Raw genomic sequence first — 13,518 nt, 5'->3', positions numbered from 1 at the left:
ATTATAGCCGTCATATGGATGACTATAGCTATATTAATATGCCTACCTGCTGCACTTCATTGCGCAGGGCCAGGTTATGCTTATTTATCTTTTTGAGCGCGAATCGCTGTGAAGTTTCTTTGTGTCGCACCAGGAATACAGAGCTAAAAAAATTAAAAATTTAAGACTTTGCTTCCATAGAGCAAACATGTGAAGCTAAGGTGAAGATTTATTCATAGGGAAATAATGATTTGTCTGGCAGGAATTTTCATTGATTTCGATAAAGTTTCCAGATTTTTGTCTCCGGTTTCCGAAATAAAAATGTCAACTTTATTTGGAAAATTTGGATGACATATATTTGAAGGAAAAGTTGGTATAATTTAAATAAACTTTAAATAAATGACAATTTCTACTCTGTCTGTGAGAAATATTTCACTTAAATATACCATGACGATAAAATATTTCTTTTTTTCCTGTAAATGTATGGCTGACAATTTCCTAAACTCATAAGAGACCACTGAGTTAGAACAATTGCTGTTAAATGCCTTGCCCAATAAAACAACTGACAATTACTACTGTGAAAAATAAGTTACTTAAATAAACCACCAAAGCAAAATACCCCACAGAGCTATAAGAATAGAACACATTCTATTCCATGTGGGTGGGGTGGGCAGTATAACACACCGTCAGACCTAAGATTTATGCCAGGATTGGCACATCACCCCAAAAGATGTGGGATCGAGTCAAATCTCAGTATATTGGTGTCTTCTTACCCATATGCTCCATTACTGATGAGTTTCTTGACAATAAAATCATCTTCAGTAACTTGTTGTGGTTGTGGACACGAATTTTCCTCATTTTCTTCCGAATCGCTCGATGACGAACGAACTTTCAATATACTCTGCATAGAAAGGTAAAAATCCTATATAATTCAGAATTTGAGTTTATCAAGATCAACCAAATTTCTATTGCTTACAATATACTCTGCATAGAAAGACACCAGCATACAGTTTGAGAGTTCGGAATTGAGGTTAATCTAATAGTATCTGCTACTATTTTTAATACCTTCAAAACATTGTGCATAGAAAGACGTAGATACATTTAAGAGCCAGAATTCAAGTTAAACTGACCATTTCATTACCTACAATATATTGTGCCTACAACATTAAGATGTAGTTTAGAAATCAGAATTTAAGACCCAACCTTTTTATTACATTATATTCTGCATACAAAGACAGAGATACATTATAGGAGCCGGGATTTTAGATTATCTACCAATAGTTTTATAACCGCCATATATTATACAGGGAAATAATTTAAATTTTTTTTTTTTATTAAGCATTATGATGATTTTATAGAAGGAGAAAGGGACATTATATTATTTTCCATCATTTTAATCACTAATCATAAAGGAAAAGATCAGAAGTGGTTTCGTATATTCATTCATAAATCACACAACCCTACGCCTGCGTAAATATTTACCTAAACCACGCTCCATTCTGCAAATATTAAACGCTAATTTTAAAGCATTGGCCACTAATGGGGGAATTTTAACAAATCAATTAAAATCTGATTTTAGAACCGAATGTTAACCACACAAACCTGAAAAACTGCAAATAAAAGTTGATGAAATAAGGACTACTCTAGCAGGCAAATGATATACTAGTACTTTTAAAAGACTTATCAAAAATTTATATTAATTGTTGCTGCCAGGTTTTTTTGTTTTTAAAACCTGACACATCAGATTAGAGATTTATAATAAGTTGTTATAAAACATAAAACAAAATGTATAAAAAATATAAACAAAATTTTAACAAAACCTCACCGAAGTAAGTCCCAACTGTTGTACTATATACTGTGGTATCTCAGTTCCAATGCAACCCCTACTTTCCTTTGCAACATATTCAGCTGATTCTAACAACTGGTAGAATTCTTCGGGGCTAAATTCCTGCAGGTACGGTTAAAATTTTAATTTTTTTGTTTACAATTTTACAAAAGAATAAAACAAAATGCTTAAAGTAAAAACTGTTTAAAGTGTTAACAATGTTAAAACTGTGCACAAAAAAAAGTGAAAACTGTTGACAACATTGGGCTTAACTTTACACTTAAAGTGAACACTTGTCGCTCACCAGGCACTCCAGAAGTCTTGCCGGTCGCGCAACAATCATCATGAACTTTTTCACAAGCTTTGTGATTCCCCCACTTCCAGCTGCTGACTTTTCATGAGCCTAAATCATATGATCAGGATTTACTCATATATTAATTTAAGAAGTTTACTTTGGTCAAATCTACACTATAAAATAAATACCGCTTAATTGCATAAAACAAACTAACAAAACCAGTTACATGAGCATGAAAAAGTATTGCTTAAAAAACTTCCCTAAAATACCTAAAACTCACAAAGAGTATTGCTGAAAAGGAGCTTAAACCACAGCATGAACTAACCTCCTCAATCAGTTTTTCCAAATTCTCAGCAAGTTCGAAGAAATATCTTGCAGTGATCCGATTTTCCTGCGACATTTGTAAGCACGAGCGTGCCATTTTCACCACTTGGTGATGCACAAAACTCCACGCAGCGTCCGAAACGGGGGTTTGAAGACCTTGCGAACTTGATTCGATAAATTGCTAAAAGATAATGACTTTTTTTACCTTTGTTAAAGGACACACTAGAGTCGAGTGTATAGACTATACAACTGAAGATTGTCAAAGTGGTTGTATTCCTAATAGGTACTCCATAAACTAAAGCTTGAACTAAAAGTAACTATCTTAATTATTCCAAGAAGGCGGTATTTTCATGAAGTCATTGAAAAAATTTTTGCAGAAAAACAAAAAAAAAATGTGCAAAGGAACTTACAATATTATTCAAAAATCGCAGATATCCAATTTACATTCATTACCTTTAATTTCTCCTCCATTTGCGCCACTGCTTTTGGGAATCTCTCTCGGTATACATTGTTCATCATTACTACTTCGGAATCGTGGGAAACTGGGGTTCGCCCGGGGCTTAAACTACGAGAACGGGGTCGAAACGGGCTTCTGCAACCCCCTGTGAATGTGGAAAACCAGGATTTAACAATTGGTTGGGTAACAACTAACAAATCCTGTAGGTGGGTAAAGCAATGCTTTAAAAATATTCAAGTGTGTGAAATTTTTAAAACAGTTAATAAATTTAAAGAGCTATGTTATGGAATGTATTATGGAATGCTTGATGAAATAAAAAACAATACAACGCAAGCATTTTTTGGGTATATTAGGGAGGGGGAGACGGTGCCTGTTATCATTATCCTTTTTTCCATCCATGAGTAAAGCAAAGAATAAGACATGTGCAAAGGCCAAACGGTATCTCACCTTATTCACACTACTATATCACCATATTGTAAGTGTTATTTTAAAAGGTCATTTACAGTGATGTGAAGATAAACCGGAGATTCGTTGTCATATTGATATAATAACGATAAATCATAACAATGAACTATCTTTGACGAAGAAACTGTATATTAACAACAAATCTTTCAAAGGTACACAGAGTTACAAAAGACACAGACAATACACACATCCTATAGAAAACTAAACCAACAAAATTATCCCTCTAAGTGCGTTAAGTGGGGGCGGATTTGCTAAAAACAAGCTCATAGTAAAACCTTATGGTCATGTTTGAATAAAAGACTGACGATGTCATTTATGCGAAATATATATCCTATATTATAAAATCTGATTGATTTATTTTGTTACGTTTTTCGGGCACCACATTCTTCTGCCTTTCTTTGCACAAAAATCGTCCAACTCTAGGAGCACCAGATCAGGGTTAGATTCACAGAATTGAATAGTTAAATAGCAAAACCATTTGGGAATGCCTAAGCCCTCCCTACACCACATTATACGCAAGTAATGTAATTTAAAGCCAAGTAGCAAAGAATGCTAACTGTTCTGGAGCAAAAAGAATTCTTTTGGGACATAAAGGGAATATATTAATTATTAGAGTGCATGAAAGCTCTGCAAAAGGTATAAACTCCTACACACCATTCTTTTCCATAACATAATATGCTTATTTTAAGCTTTTTCTACCACACCTATCACCTATATTGATTCATCAAAATTGCTGATTTTAAAAAGGCACCAAAACCCTTCTCTACATATTGATCATGAATAATTACTAATTTTCTTGTCTCCTAGAATTAGTTCCGCCCTAATAGCTAAGAACATTATATGCAAAGTATATCGTAATACACAAATAGTAGGGTGGGGAGAGATGGGACACCTTTAGTACAGAATATCAAAATATCCTGATTGTGTTTTAAACGATTCAAAACGGTATATGGGACTCGTGGAGATAAGGTTTTATAATTTTTTTGAATGTTCTTTGTTTACTACCAAATGAGACGGGAAAATAGAATGAAAAGGTGTTCCATTTTACCCCACCCTACTATATATTAAACAAAAAATAGCAAACAGAGAATTAACTGGTATTGTTAAAAGCTATTCAATATTCCTTCTATTACAACAGTGGTTTTTAATCCTTTGTGCTATTCCCAAACCCTTTGTGATTTTTAAAATGCTTGATGGAATCATAATACACAATGATAAATTTAAATATGAAAGCTATTACGGCCTTGAACCCTAAGAATTTAAAAAAACTTTGTATAATTTCATAGGTCCAATAGACCCCTATTCTTAAAGTACTGCATTACAATAAACATTGCATTTATAATATAGAAGGGTATGAACCATGTTTTCATTCAGTAGTAAACAAAGAGTATTTACAAAATTATACAATCGTATCTTCACTATAAGTGTTGTAGAATGTTAAAAACACTGTTAATTGTTAAATTCTTAGTTGTATAATAATTTATACCAGAACACTTCACTCTTACACAGTAGACAGCTAACTGTTAATTGGCAAAAAGTCCACTATTTTCTAAATATAATATTAAAACACCTTACCAATGTCATCTTCATTGATGCTTTCATTGGAACAGAAGTGACGAGACAAGTAGGTGAGTTGATCATCGGTGGGCTGGGAGGGTAACTGGTGAAGCCGGTCCTGTTACAAGTAATACATTTGTTATTTAATGGTTTTGAAGGTGTATATGTGTTCATAAGTCACTCTGTTTAACAATTCAACAATCCTTTAAGAACTAAGAAGCATTGGGTTTTTATTTAATGATTTTGAATGTTTTTGTGTTTGTTATTTCAATTTATGTGTTTTTAAAGTTTTGATTGTTTCTGTGTTTATTATTTGAATTTTTATGGGTTTATAGGCCACTATATTCACCATTGGCTCACTAAATTAAGGTTGGTAACTTGAATTTATAGCACGTCATTGCCCTTTAGGGATACATTAACATTAACAGTAAAAAGCAAATTAGTTTACATGCAATAACCTATTTAAAACTACGAACTTTAAATATGCTTATATACATAATAATAATTTTTACTAAAATCATAGGAAAAATGGTACATAGAACTACATATGGTCTGATAAAATTTGCCATTTGTATTTAGATTCTATTTTGTGGTATCTACTATCTACATAGTTCTGTGGCATTTGCATTTATAAGCCACACAACGTTTCCAAATTGTAGCATGTAGAAAACTTTAAAAAAACACAAGGCATGCTGCGGTAATGAAACAATTGTTATATACTTTATACATGTGAGTGAATTTACCTACTGACTGTGTGAAAAGTCACATAATAGCCCGCCGTATTTCATTACCAAATAAGTGTTTTTACATGAAACATAATATAAGCAATTTGACCAATTTAAATTGATTGATTAGTTGTTTATGATTATCCCAGTAGTGCATTCCTGGTGCATATAATGCAACATAATACAGCACGGTATGCTAAGTTATGTATATGTTACTTATTGATTTGCATGAAGGGAACAAACTACTGACGCCATTAACTAAACAAGATGCAAATTAAGTATAGTTTAGTATTTACACAAGCAAAGGTCACCTGCAATAATAGGTTGAATATTAGGCTACAAAACAGTGTTTCCAATATATTAATGAAGCAACATACATGATAAACTGTTTGAAGGATTGTGAAACACTTATACTGCTTGCTATAAATACTGCATGTTTATGCAATGCAAACAGTTAACTGAAACATACTCTATGTATAAATGTTAAAAATATTGCCCAACACAAGTTTAAATGGCCAAATGAAATGATAGACAAAGCATAAATACCAGCTATTTAACTAAAACTTTGACACAAGTTTTTAAAACCAGCCTCTAATCCAAGTTTTCCAACCAAATTATAAGTTTAACAAATTATATCCCGGAACACGTTATTACAAATATTTTATTAATACTGAAAAAATTTGTCATTTATTTTACCAGTACTTGATTTGGTATGTTCACACAATATACAATAGGGCAGAATGACTGGCATATACTTTATTAAGCTAAGTGAATTTTAATTGCAGTGTTACAGTATAGGACTACTTGCAGTGCTAAGTAGAGAATCACACAAGGATTTAGATTTTAGATGCTTAAGGAAAATCCTCTACTTAATCTGATTGCATTACAGTGTAATGATGTTGTGTTAAAAGGCTATACTGCCACAGTGCAAAAGGTCATGGGGTTCAAATATGTTCTAAGTATGTTTACCCTAATGTTAAAACAGTAGTTGAAAACATAAGTTTAACTGACTGCAATAGTAAATTTTTCCCTATAGCTTATAATGCTATGACAGTATGTGAAAAACTAAGTTTAATTGAGTGCAATAGTAAATACAAAGTGTGGTATGATTTATTGGTAGAACTAACCTACTGGGAAATAACAAACAAATCATTGCATTGCAATCTCAGCTTAATGAAACTCCTAATACTATTACTGTAATGCATATTGTGAATTGATGTCTGTTAAGCAAAATCGAAATCTGTCAAAAAACTAAATAAATATTTTACAAAAAAACTGCAAAACGTGATTGAATCTCAAAATGTACAGTCCAGATCATTTTAACCAAATGATGAAATGTAAGAAAGAGTACCAGAAAAGAGTAGGCTATACAATAAATAGTATTTACATAAGTTTTTCAAACTTCGATATTTAAAAAAAATGGTTCTTTTAGAACGTTTTTTAAATTTTGAATATTAAAAAACGATAAGTTACCTGAGAAGAACAAGCAGAGGAAGATAGCACAGATGACGGTGTGTTGGTCCCGTAACCACTAGATGGCAGTGAAGCTACCGACCATCTTCTACCATCCATGGTGGCTACGAAGGGCCGGGGTTTGACGTACGAAGGCGCGAATGAGAAATGGGAAGGTTGGTTGTTTGGGGAGAGATTGCGGGGACTGTCCATCGGACTACTGACTCCTGGGTTAAAAAAAGTGTCATGTATTTGTTGGAGGGTTTGAAATACTAATGTGTGAAATACTACTAAGTGAAATACTGCTTCTGACTCCTGGGATTGAGAATATTGAAAATGCTGTATAAATGAAGTTTTTCTATGTTTCGTTTTAAATGACTGTTTTAGGGTTAAAAAAAGCATTGATTGGCTCACTTCTGGGTTGAAAAAAAGTCAGCAATGTATTTGTTGGAGAGTATGCAGGCCTACACTGCGTTTAATTTAAGCTGGAATTGGAATTTAAATATGTATGAGCAACTGTACCTTGTGGGAGCAGGCCTGGTGAATGGGGACGTGTAGGGGATGCGATAAGAATCGTATTCCGACGTCCTGAACTATTTCTTGGCCTGTAAAATATAGGTGTGAAGCGTATGGTGCAACTTAAATGAGTGTTGGCTTTCACACCTTCTATAGCAGTGCTACACAACTAAAAAAATTGTTAAAATCTGACAACATTTGCAGATAAACCCAGAACGATCGAAAAATGTCAAAATATGAAAACTACGTAAAACATATAACATAAGATAACAATAAAAAAGTCAGAAATTTATATGAAAATGAACCACATGGTGTCCAAAGCAACTAAGCTACAAAATTATGCATTAGGCCTAGTGCTATTTGAGTGGCATTTAAATACTCTGCTTAAATCCAGCCTTACCTAAGAACTAGTACCAGACTACTACTATAGTTAGGTTTTCGTTTAGGTACACTTAAGCTAATGGAGGAAATTATGCTCAAGACTTACAAGTGGCCATCTGGTACATCAAGCACATCAGATTGGGGCAATTTGGCAATATTAAGGTGCAGAAACTTGACCAGTTTATACTTCATAGTGAATGTGCACTGTTACTATAGACGTATTGACATCAGTATCTTGTATAAGATGCAGCCACATAGGTGACTTTCAGACCACATTTTTTGTGAACAGAGGTGGAAACAGCTAAACACTACTCTTACACCATTGCAGAAACTAGCATTATATTACATAAACTTAAACTTCTACCACCAGTTAGGAACTAAAAGCGACAGAAACACTGATTTATAAAGACAGGAAATTCTGAACTGTTAAAAGGTTATTTAAACAGTAAACCTGTAGTGCCTGGCCTATCATCATTCCTTGGCACGAGGCTAGCTATTTTTACCACGCCACTCTTGCCCTGTCGTGTTAAATCACTATACAGTAAAAGAAGGGCAACTAATTTAATCCTACTGGACTCGCGTGCGTCGCGTTTTTTTGTTATTCGCCGATATCGAGTGGCCCGTTTATGATGTCACACAGGCGACCGCGGAAGGTTCTATTGTTCGTTATAGCGTTAGTTACTAAAGATTTGAGTTAAATGAAACGGTAATGAAAACGTCACCAACCGCTGAGGGGAAACGGGAATAGCGACTTGAATAGATAAACAAAACAACAAACTAAAGGGGATAGTAGTACAGCCTTTTTAGAGGGTGGGAACACGGGCTGGTAATGGTGTTAACAGTTTTGACCAGTCTGTTCTAGTTCACACCGGTATTTGGTGAACTTATATCATATCTTTTAAGCGCTTTATATCAATCAAACTGACTACGAAACTCTCTTTATACAGTTAAACACGCAGCAAATTTTGGTGCACTTTCTACGAATCTTTTAAACATGTTTTTATTCCAATTAAGCTGAATACGAAATTCCTTTATACAGTCAAGAAACACGCAGCAGCAGACTTCGTAAATTTACACTCGCTTGTAAACCTTGGCAGTCAATATTGGTTATGAGTGTTTAACTGTGTGCTTTAGACATTCGAAGGCACACAGGCGGACACGGGTGTTGTATGGCTTGGTACACAACAACAACGTGACTTTCTAAAAGTGATTCGATTGAAAACACAGTTCAATCGGTCGATTGATTTCCTATTTGCCTCAGTTCCCATGGCGAGGGAGGGGCAAGAAAAGGCTGCGCGTGAATATAACGATAAAAACGTAGACCAGTATTTCAACGTCCAAAAAGACAGCAAAACACAGACACACCAATCAACACGCTAAGACACATATTTTTTATTGCTAACTATTTCTAAAGAGAGAGAAAATTTCCGTAGGACTAGCAGTCTTCCCAACGTGTTTAAATGCGTTGTAAAACTAACTGCTACGATCACACAACACACGCACACACGATATTAAAATACTATTAATCTTTTATTAGGTATTTCCTACTATTTTTAAAGGTAGGTACAAATTTCACAATGTGGCATGCAACCTAATCAACGTGTTTAAACGCATTGTTACATTCACGGTTCACACGGGTGCGTGCTGGTACGATAAAAAGGTAATTAATTATTCAGCGGCCGCCCTTGTAACGAACAGGCTAAAACGAATTACAAAGTAGCAATTCCACATTGTAATCCTATAAACGTTATTACCTTAATAAGCAAGGCGCGTGCGGTTTCATTATAATGCTTTTTAATAGAAAGGATGCGGCGCGGGGTTGGCTAGAATGCACTTGGCTGCAAACCTAAACGCGAAAGGTCAAATTCTTACTGTAAATTCGCCAACATAAAATTAATATACAGTCATAGGCATTGAGACTGATTTTTTTTCATCATAACGTACGTTTAAGGCCGAATTCTTAAGAAAATTTTGAAAGCATAGAATATTATATCGTTTTGTGCAGTTAAACTTGTTTTCTTCTTAGGATAAATTCGGCACTGAAAAATTAACATACAGTCATATAAAATTAACCTTATTTCTTCCGCGAAGGAGTTTAGAAGTTGGGAAACGGTTTTACTGTGATGTAATGTGATGTAATCTCGATTTCATTATGACGTCAATGGGTGTGCGGGAGGCAATTTTTCGGAAAATGAAATAGGATGTACGTCATGGACAACGTCACGGACGAAAAGAACATGGGAGTGCTTTGTGGATTTCGAGAAAATAAACAAAATTTTGCAACGAACAGAAACGTATAAATGAATGTAACCGTTTTATCGTGGCATGGCGGACCAACGAAAGTCGTTATAACACGGATGTTTAATAAAATTACATGGAAACATTGGAAATAGCTGTACCGGATAAAAAACGTTAGTTCTTATGCCATCCGACGAGATAACTTTGGGAATATAATGATCAAGAAAACGTAAAGTCGGCGAAATCCAGTTATGAGTAAAATTATATCCTGGCCGGGCGAATGCGATGACGTATATACTTCTATATGGGTTGTACGGTAGCGTTTGAATATCGTTCGCCCGTGAAACAGAGGCAAATTGAAAACGTTTCGTTGAAGCGTTTCCTTATAGCTGAACTTGGTTGACGATTAAATTCCCAAGTAGGTTTACAAAGGCATAGAAACATATTCAATGGGTAAGAGTTGGAATCTAGACTCTAGTATACAAAAAAGTTAGTAGAGACGTTGGTCTACTACACCAAAACATTGCTATCATACAGAATGTTCGAAAAGTCACACTGTGCACAGTGCACTGTTCTGATATTTTTCATATTTATACATCTGGTCTAAATTTTAGGTCACTGACAACGACCTCACCCATATGGAATAGAAAAGGCTATAGATATAAATAAATATCCTGTATAGGCTTACTGTCAGGTTTAATGAATTGTATTACACACCCTACAAATATACTCTACTTCGTGCACGTTGTCGAGGCGTAACACCGGATTCAAAATACCGTTCAACACAACTGACACACGCTGTATTTCACAGCGTAATATATTTTTTATATGCGAAATTCGCAAGTGTTTTCGCTTGCTAACCGAAAATCTATACCGTTTCCTGATAAGCAGGCGTTTACAATATTCAAGAAGGACTGTAACATTTTCCTGTGCTGTAATACGATGAATAAAAGGTACCGTATATTCGAAAATCTAACAGGTTTTAGGTAAAAATAAAATACTACGAAAATTGGAACGTCATTTAGGAAACCGAAAATAGATTTATCAATAATTTTCATTTTAGCAGAAACAATTTCTAGCCATATGCTTTATTAGAAATACCAGATGCCAAAGATTTCTAAATTCATGCAGACTGCTGACACTAAAAGTTAACTGTTGCATTACAGCTACACTGTGCAAGTAAAACAAGTACATTCAGGGCAAACAAACACACTCGCACAAGCATAAACTTTTACTGTAGCAAATACAAACTTGGGAGCTGAGTTAATTTTTTATTCAAATGAAAACACCACAGCATCTGGACCGTAAACTTTACTGAGGAAAAAAACCTTTGAAACAGGCAGTATGTTATTGAAACTGTTACTTCCTTACTCCTGTTATTTTTACGACTTATTTCATGTTATAAATTCAAGCTCGGCTTACGTTGCTCTGTACCCGGGAACAAACCTAATTTTCATTGCCGTGAATGAAAAACCTGGCGCTGACACACGAACTGGTATTAAAATAGTTACTGCCTGCTGTCTGTTTCGACCGACTTTCATTTATAACTGAAAGCTCGGTGGTACGTTGGTCTGTATGGCCCAGAACCCGGCTACCCGGTCGCGTAATGACAGAGACACGTCTGCCCCGATTTCCCATGCTGATGGATTATATTGATCGCCGTAAACAGGTGTTCAATACCTGCGATCGATTGACGGGCGATTGATTTTTTCTATGTATCGCAAGAATGAAAAGAGCTACCCAGCGCCATCTCCCGGTTAGATTTCAATGTAAATTTCGGAATAACTACGCCTGACTTACAGCGCGGGCTCGTATTAAGTAAAATAAGATAATGGGCTATTTCTAGCATAAATCCCAGTGCTTACTGCTGGACCTCACCCACATAGTGTATGATATATTCGCGTTTGGTTTAACCGTTGAGACAAGCATATCGCCACTGGCAGGATCAACCAGGTAACAGAATAAACCGTCGACGTAAATAAGCCAGCTAGCTATTCTAATAGCCTACAGCTACAGTACTTAAGCTCTAGGTTACAACAAGAAAATGCAAATTCGCGCGACACCTAACGAGTCAAGGTGTACTGAAAAACATCGAACAGGCGGCGCCACTGCGCACCGCATAGAACAGCTTATACTTCGTCAGATCGAACTAAGCGACCTTTTAATTAAAGCGTTAACAACAACTGTGACCTAGAACTGACATTTAAAGTAAAGCTATCCTACCGCACAGTGGAGCTAGAGAGATGATGTGTTTCACGCTTGGGCTAGTTTTAAGTGAAGCATGCAGATGTTTTTAAAAACAAGTTTTGCAGATCAAACTGAATTGAAAAACTTGGGAATACACTTTTAACTTTATACAGTTTCTCATAAATTAAGTCCAAAACCCTTTTGAGTTGCCCCTACATTTTCGTGTAGACTTGATATAGGCATAGGATAATGTATAACCATGCCACGTCTGCTATTATAAGTGTATGCGGAGATCGAGATAGAAAATCGATAAGTTTGTATAAAAAAAGTTTCACTTACGATGGCGTGACGCTGTTTCGTCTTGATATGTTCAGTTCTTTCTATAAAAGAGAAAAAGGGAGATTAAAAATCGAATTTTGGTTTTGACGTAAAATCGAAATACGGAGTATATACTTACGAAGCTTGAATTAAGGGAGGGGTCGGAATTGCCGAGCAGTTTGTTGCGCATGCGCACAAGGTTGCTCGTCTCACCCGAGTTTGAGTTCGACATGTGGGCGTCAAGGCTGGAGAAGATTGAATCCCGGCGGGCGCTTTGGAATTTACCTGCATGGGTTTTTATGGTGACGATACTTGAGAATTCAGGTTCAAACCAGTTTAAACTGGTACCAAGGGCCAAGGATTGCTTATGTAAGAATATGTGTATTAATAGGTTCGTAAGGTTGCCCCAATGCAAAACGGCAACTTTCGGTTACGGTTCGACTCCTGTGTCGTTTAATCATGTGACTTATGTCTCTTTAGGCGATTTATTTGGACCATGTGTAGATTTGACATACGTGGCAACTTTCACTTACGTGTGTATTACTACTATTAATGAGTTATTGCGGTTGTCCCGAATGCAAAACGCAACGGGTTGAAATATTTTAGGGTAACCGTATAATGTACAACGAAGGGAAAACAATTGTAGTTGATATGATAGTGCTGTGGTATTGCATGCAATTACTAACATCGACAAATGACCGTATGCAGAGCACGACTATTTTAGAACAACCGGCAAAGCAGCGGTTTGGCGCTAATGTAATGCTCGGCAAATTATGACCGACCTACTTACATAGAAATT

General features: G+C 35.4%; 1 protein-coding gene across 2 annotated transcripts; it reads right to left on the bottom strand.

Annotated features, from left to right (window-relative positions):
- Nucleotides 1-11: 11 nt before the first annotated feature.
- LOC101243057 (microtubule-associated serine/threonine-protein kinase 2-like) lies at nt 12-13,035 on the bottom strand. 2 transcript variants are annotated; one of them, XM_009859569.3, is made up of 11 exons: nt 12,859-13,035; nt 12,741-12,781; nt 7,602-7,684; nt 7,101-7,306; nt 4,921-5,020; nt 2,877-3,025; nt 2,425-2,604; nt 2,109-2,207; nt 1,805-1,927; nt 753-880; nt 12-143 (listed from the first exon to the last, which is right to left on the bottom strand). In XM_009859569.3, the coding sequence occupies exons 1-11, from the start codon at nt 12,949-12,951 to the stop codon at nt 29-31; spliced, it is 1,317 nt and encodes a 438-aa protein (XP_009857871.2). In that variant the 5' UTR covers nt 12,952-13,035; the 3' UTR covers nt 12-28. The 2 variants fall into 2 exon arrangements, with proteins under 2 accessions (XP_009857871.2, XP_026695218.1); XM_026839417.1 differs by lacking the exons at nt 12,741-12,781; nt 12,859-13,035 and adding an exon at nt 8,083-9,477.
- Nucleotides 13,036-13,518: the final 483 nt, after the last annotated feature.

The sequence above is a fragment of the Ciona intestinalis genome, unplaced genomic scaffold (assembly GCF_000224145.3).
Source record: "Ciona intestinalis unplaced genomic scaffold, KH HT000258.1, whole genome shotgun sequence".
Classification (NCBI taxonomy): domain Eukaryota; kingdom Metazoa; phylum Chordata; class Ascidiacea; order Phlebobranchia; family Cionidae; genus Ciona; species Ciona intestinalis.
The sequence above is the reverse complement of the archived record's forward strand: the minus strand, read 5'-3'. Positions and strand labels throughout refer to the sequence as shown.

Bases quoted from the DNA above. Each gene is read 5' to 3' on its own strand.
- LOC101243057 (XM_009859569.3), bottom strand. From the start codon at position 12,951: ATGTCGAACTCAAACTCGGGTGAGACGAGCAACCTTGTGCGCATGCGC. The intron at 7,685-12,740 runs GTAAGTGAAACT...TATATTTTACAG, and splicing joins CGAAACAGCGTCACGCCATC to GCCAAGAAATAGTTCAGGAC. The intron at 5,021-7,100 runs GTAACTTATCGT...TACTTGTAACAG, and splicing joins CCTCTGCTTGTTCTTCTCAG to GACCGGCTTCACCAGTTACC.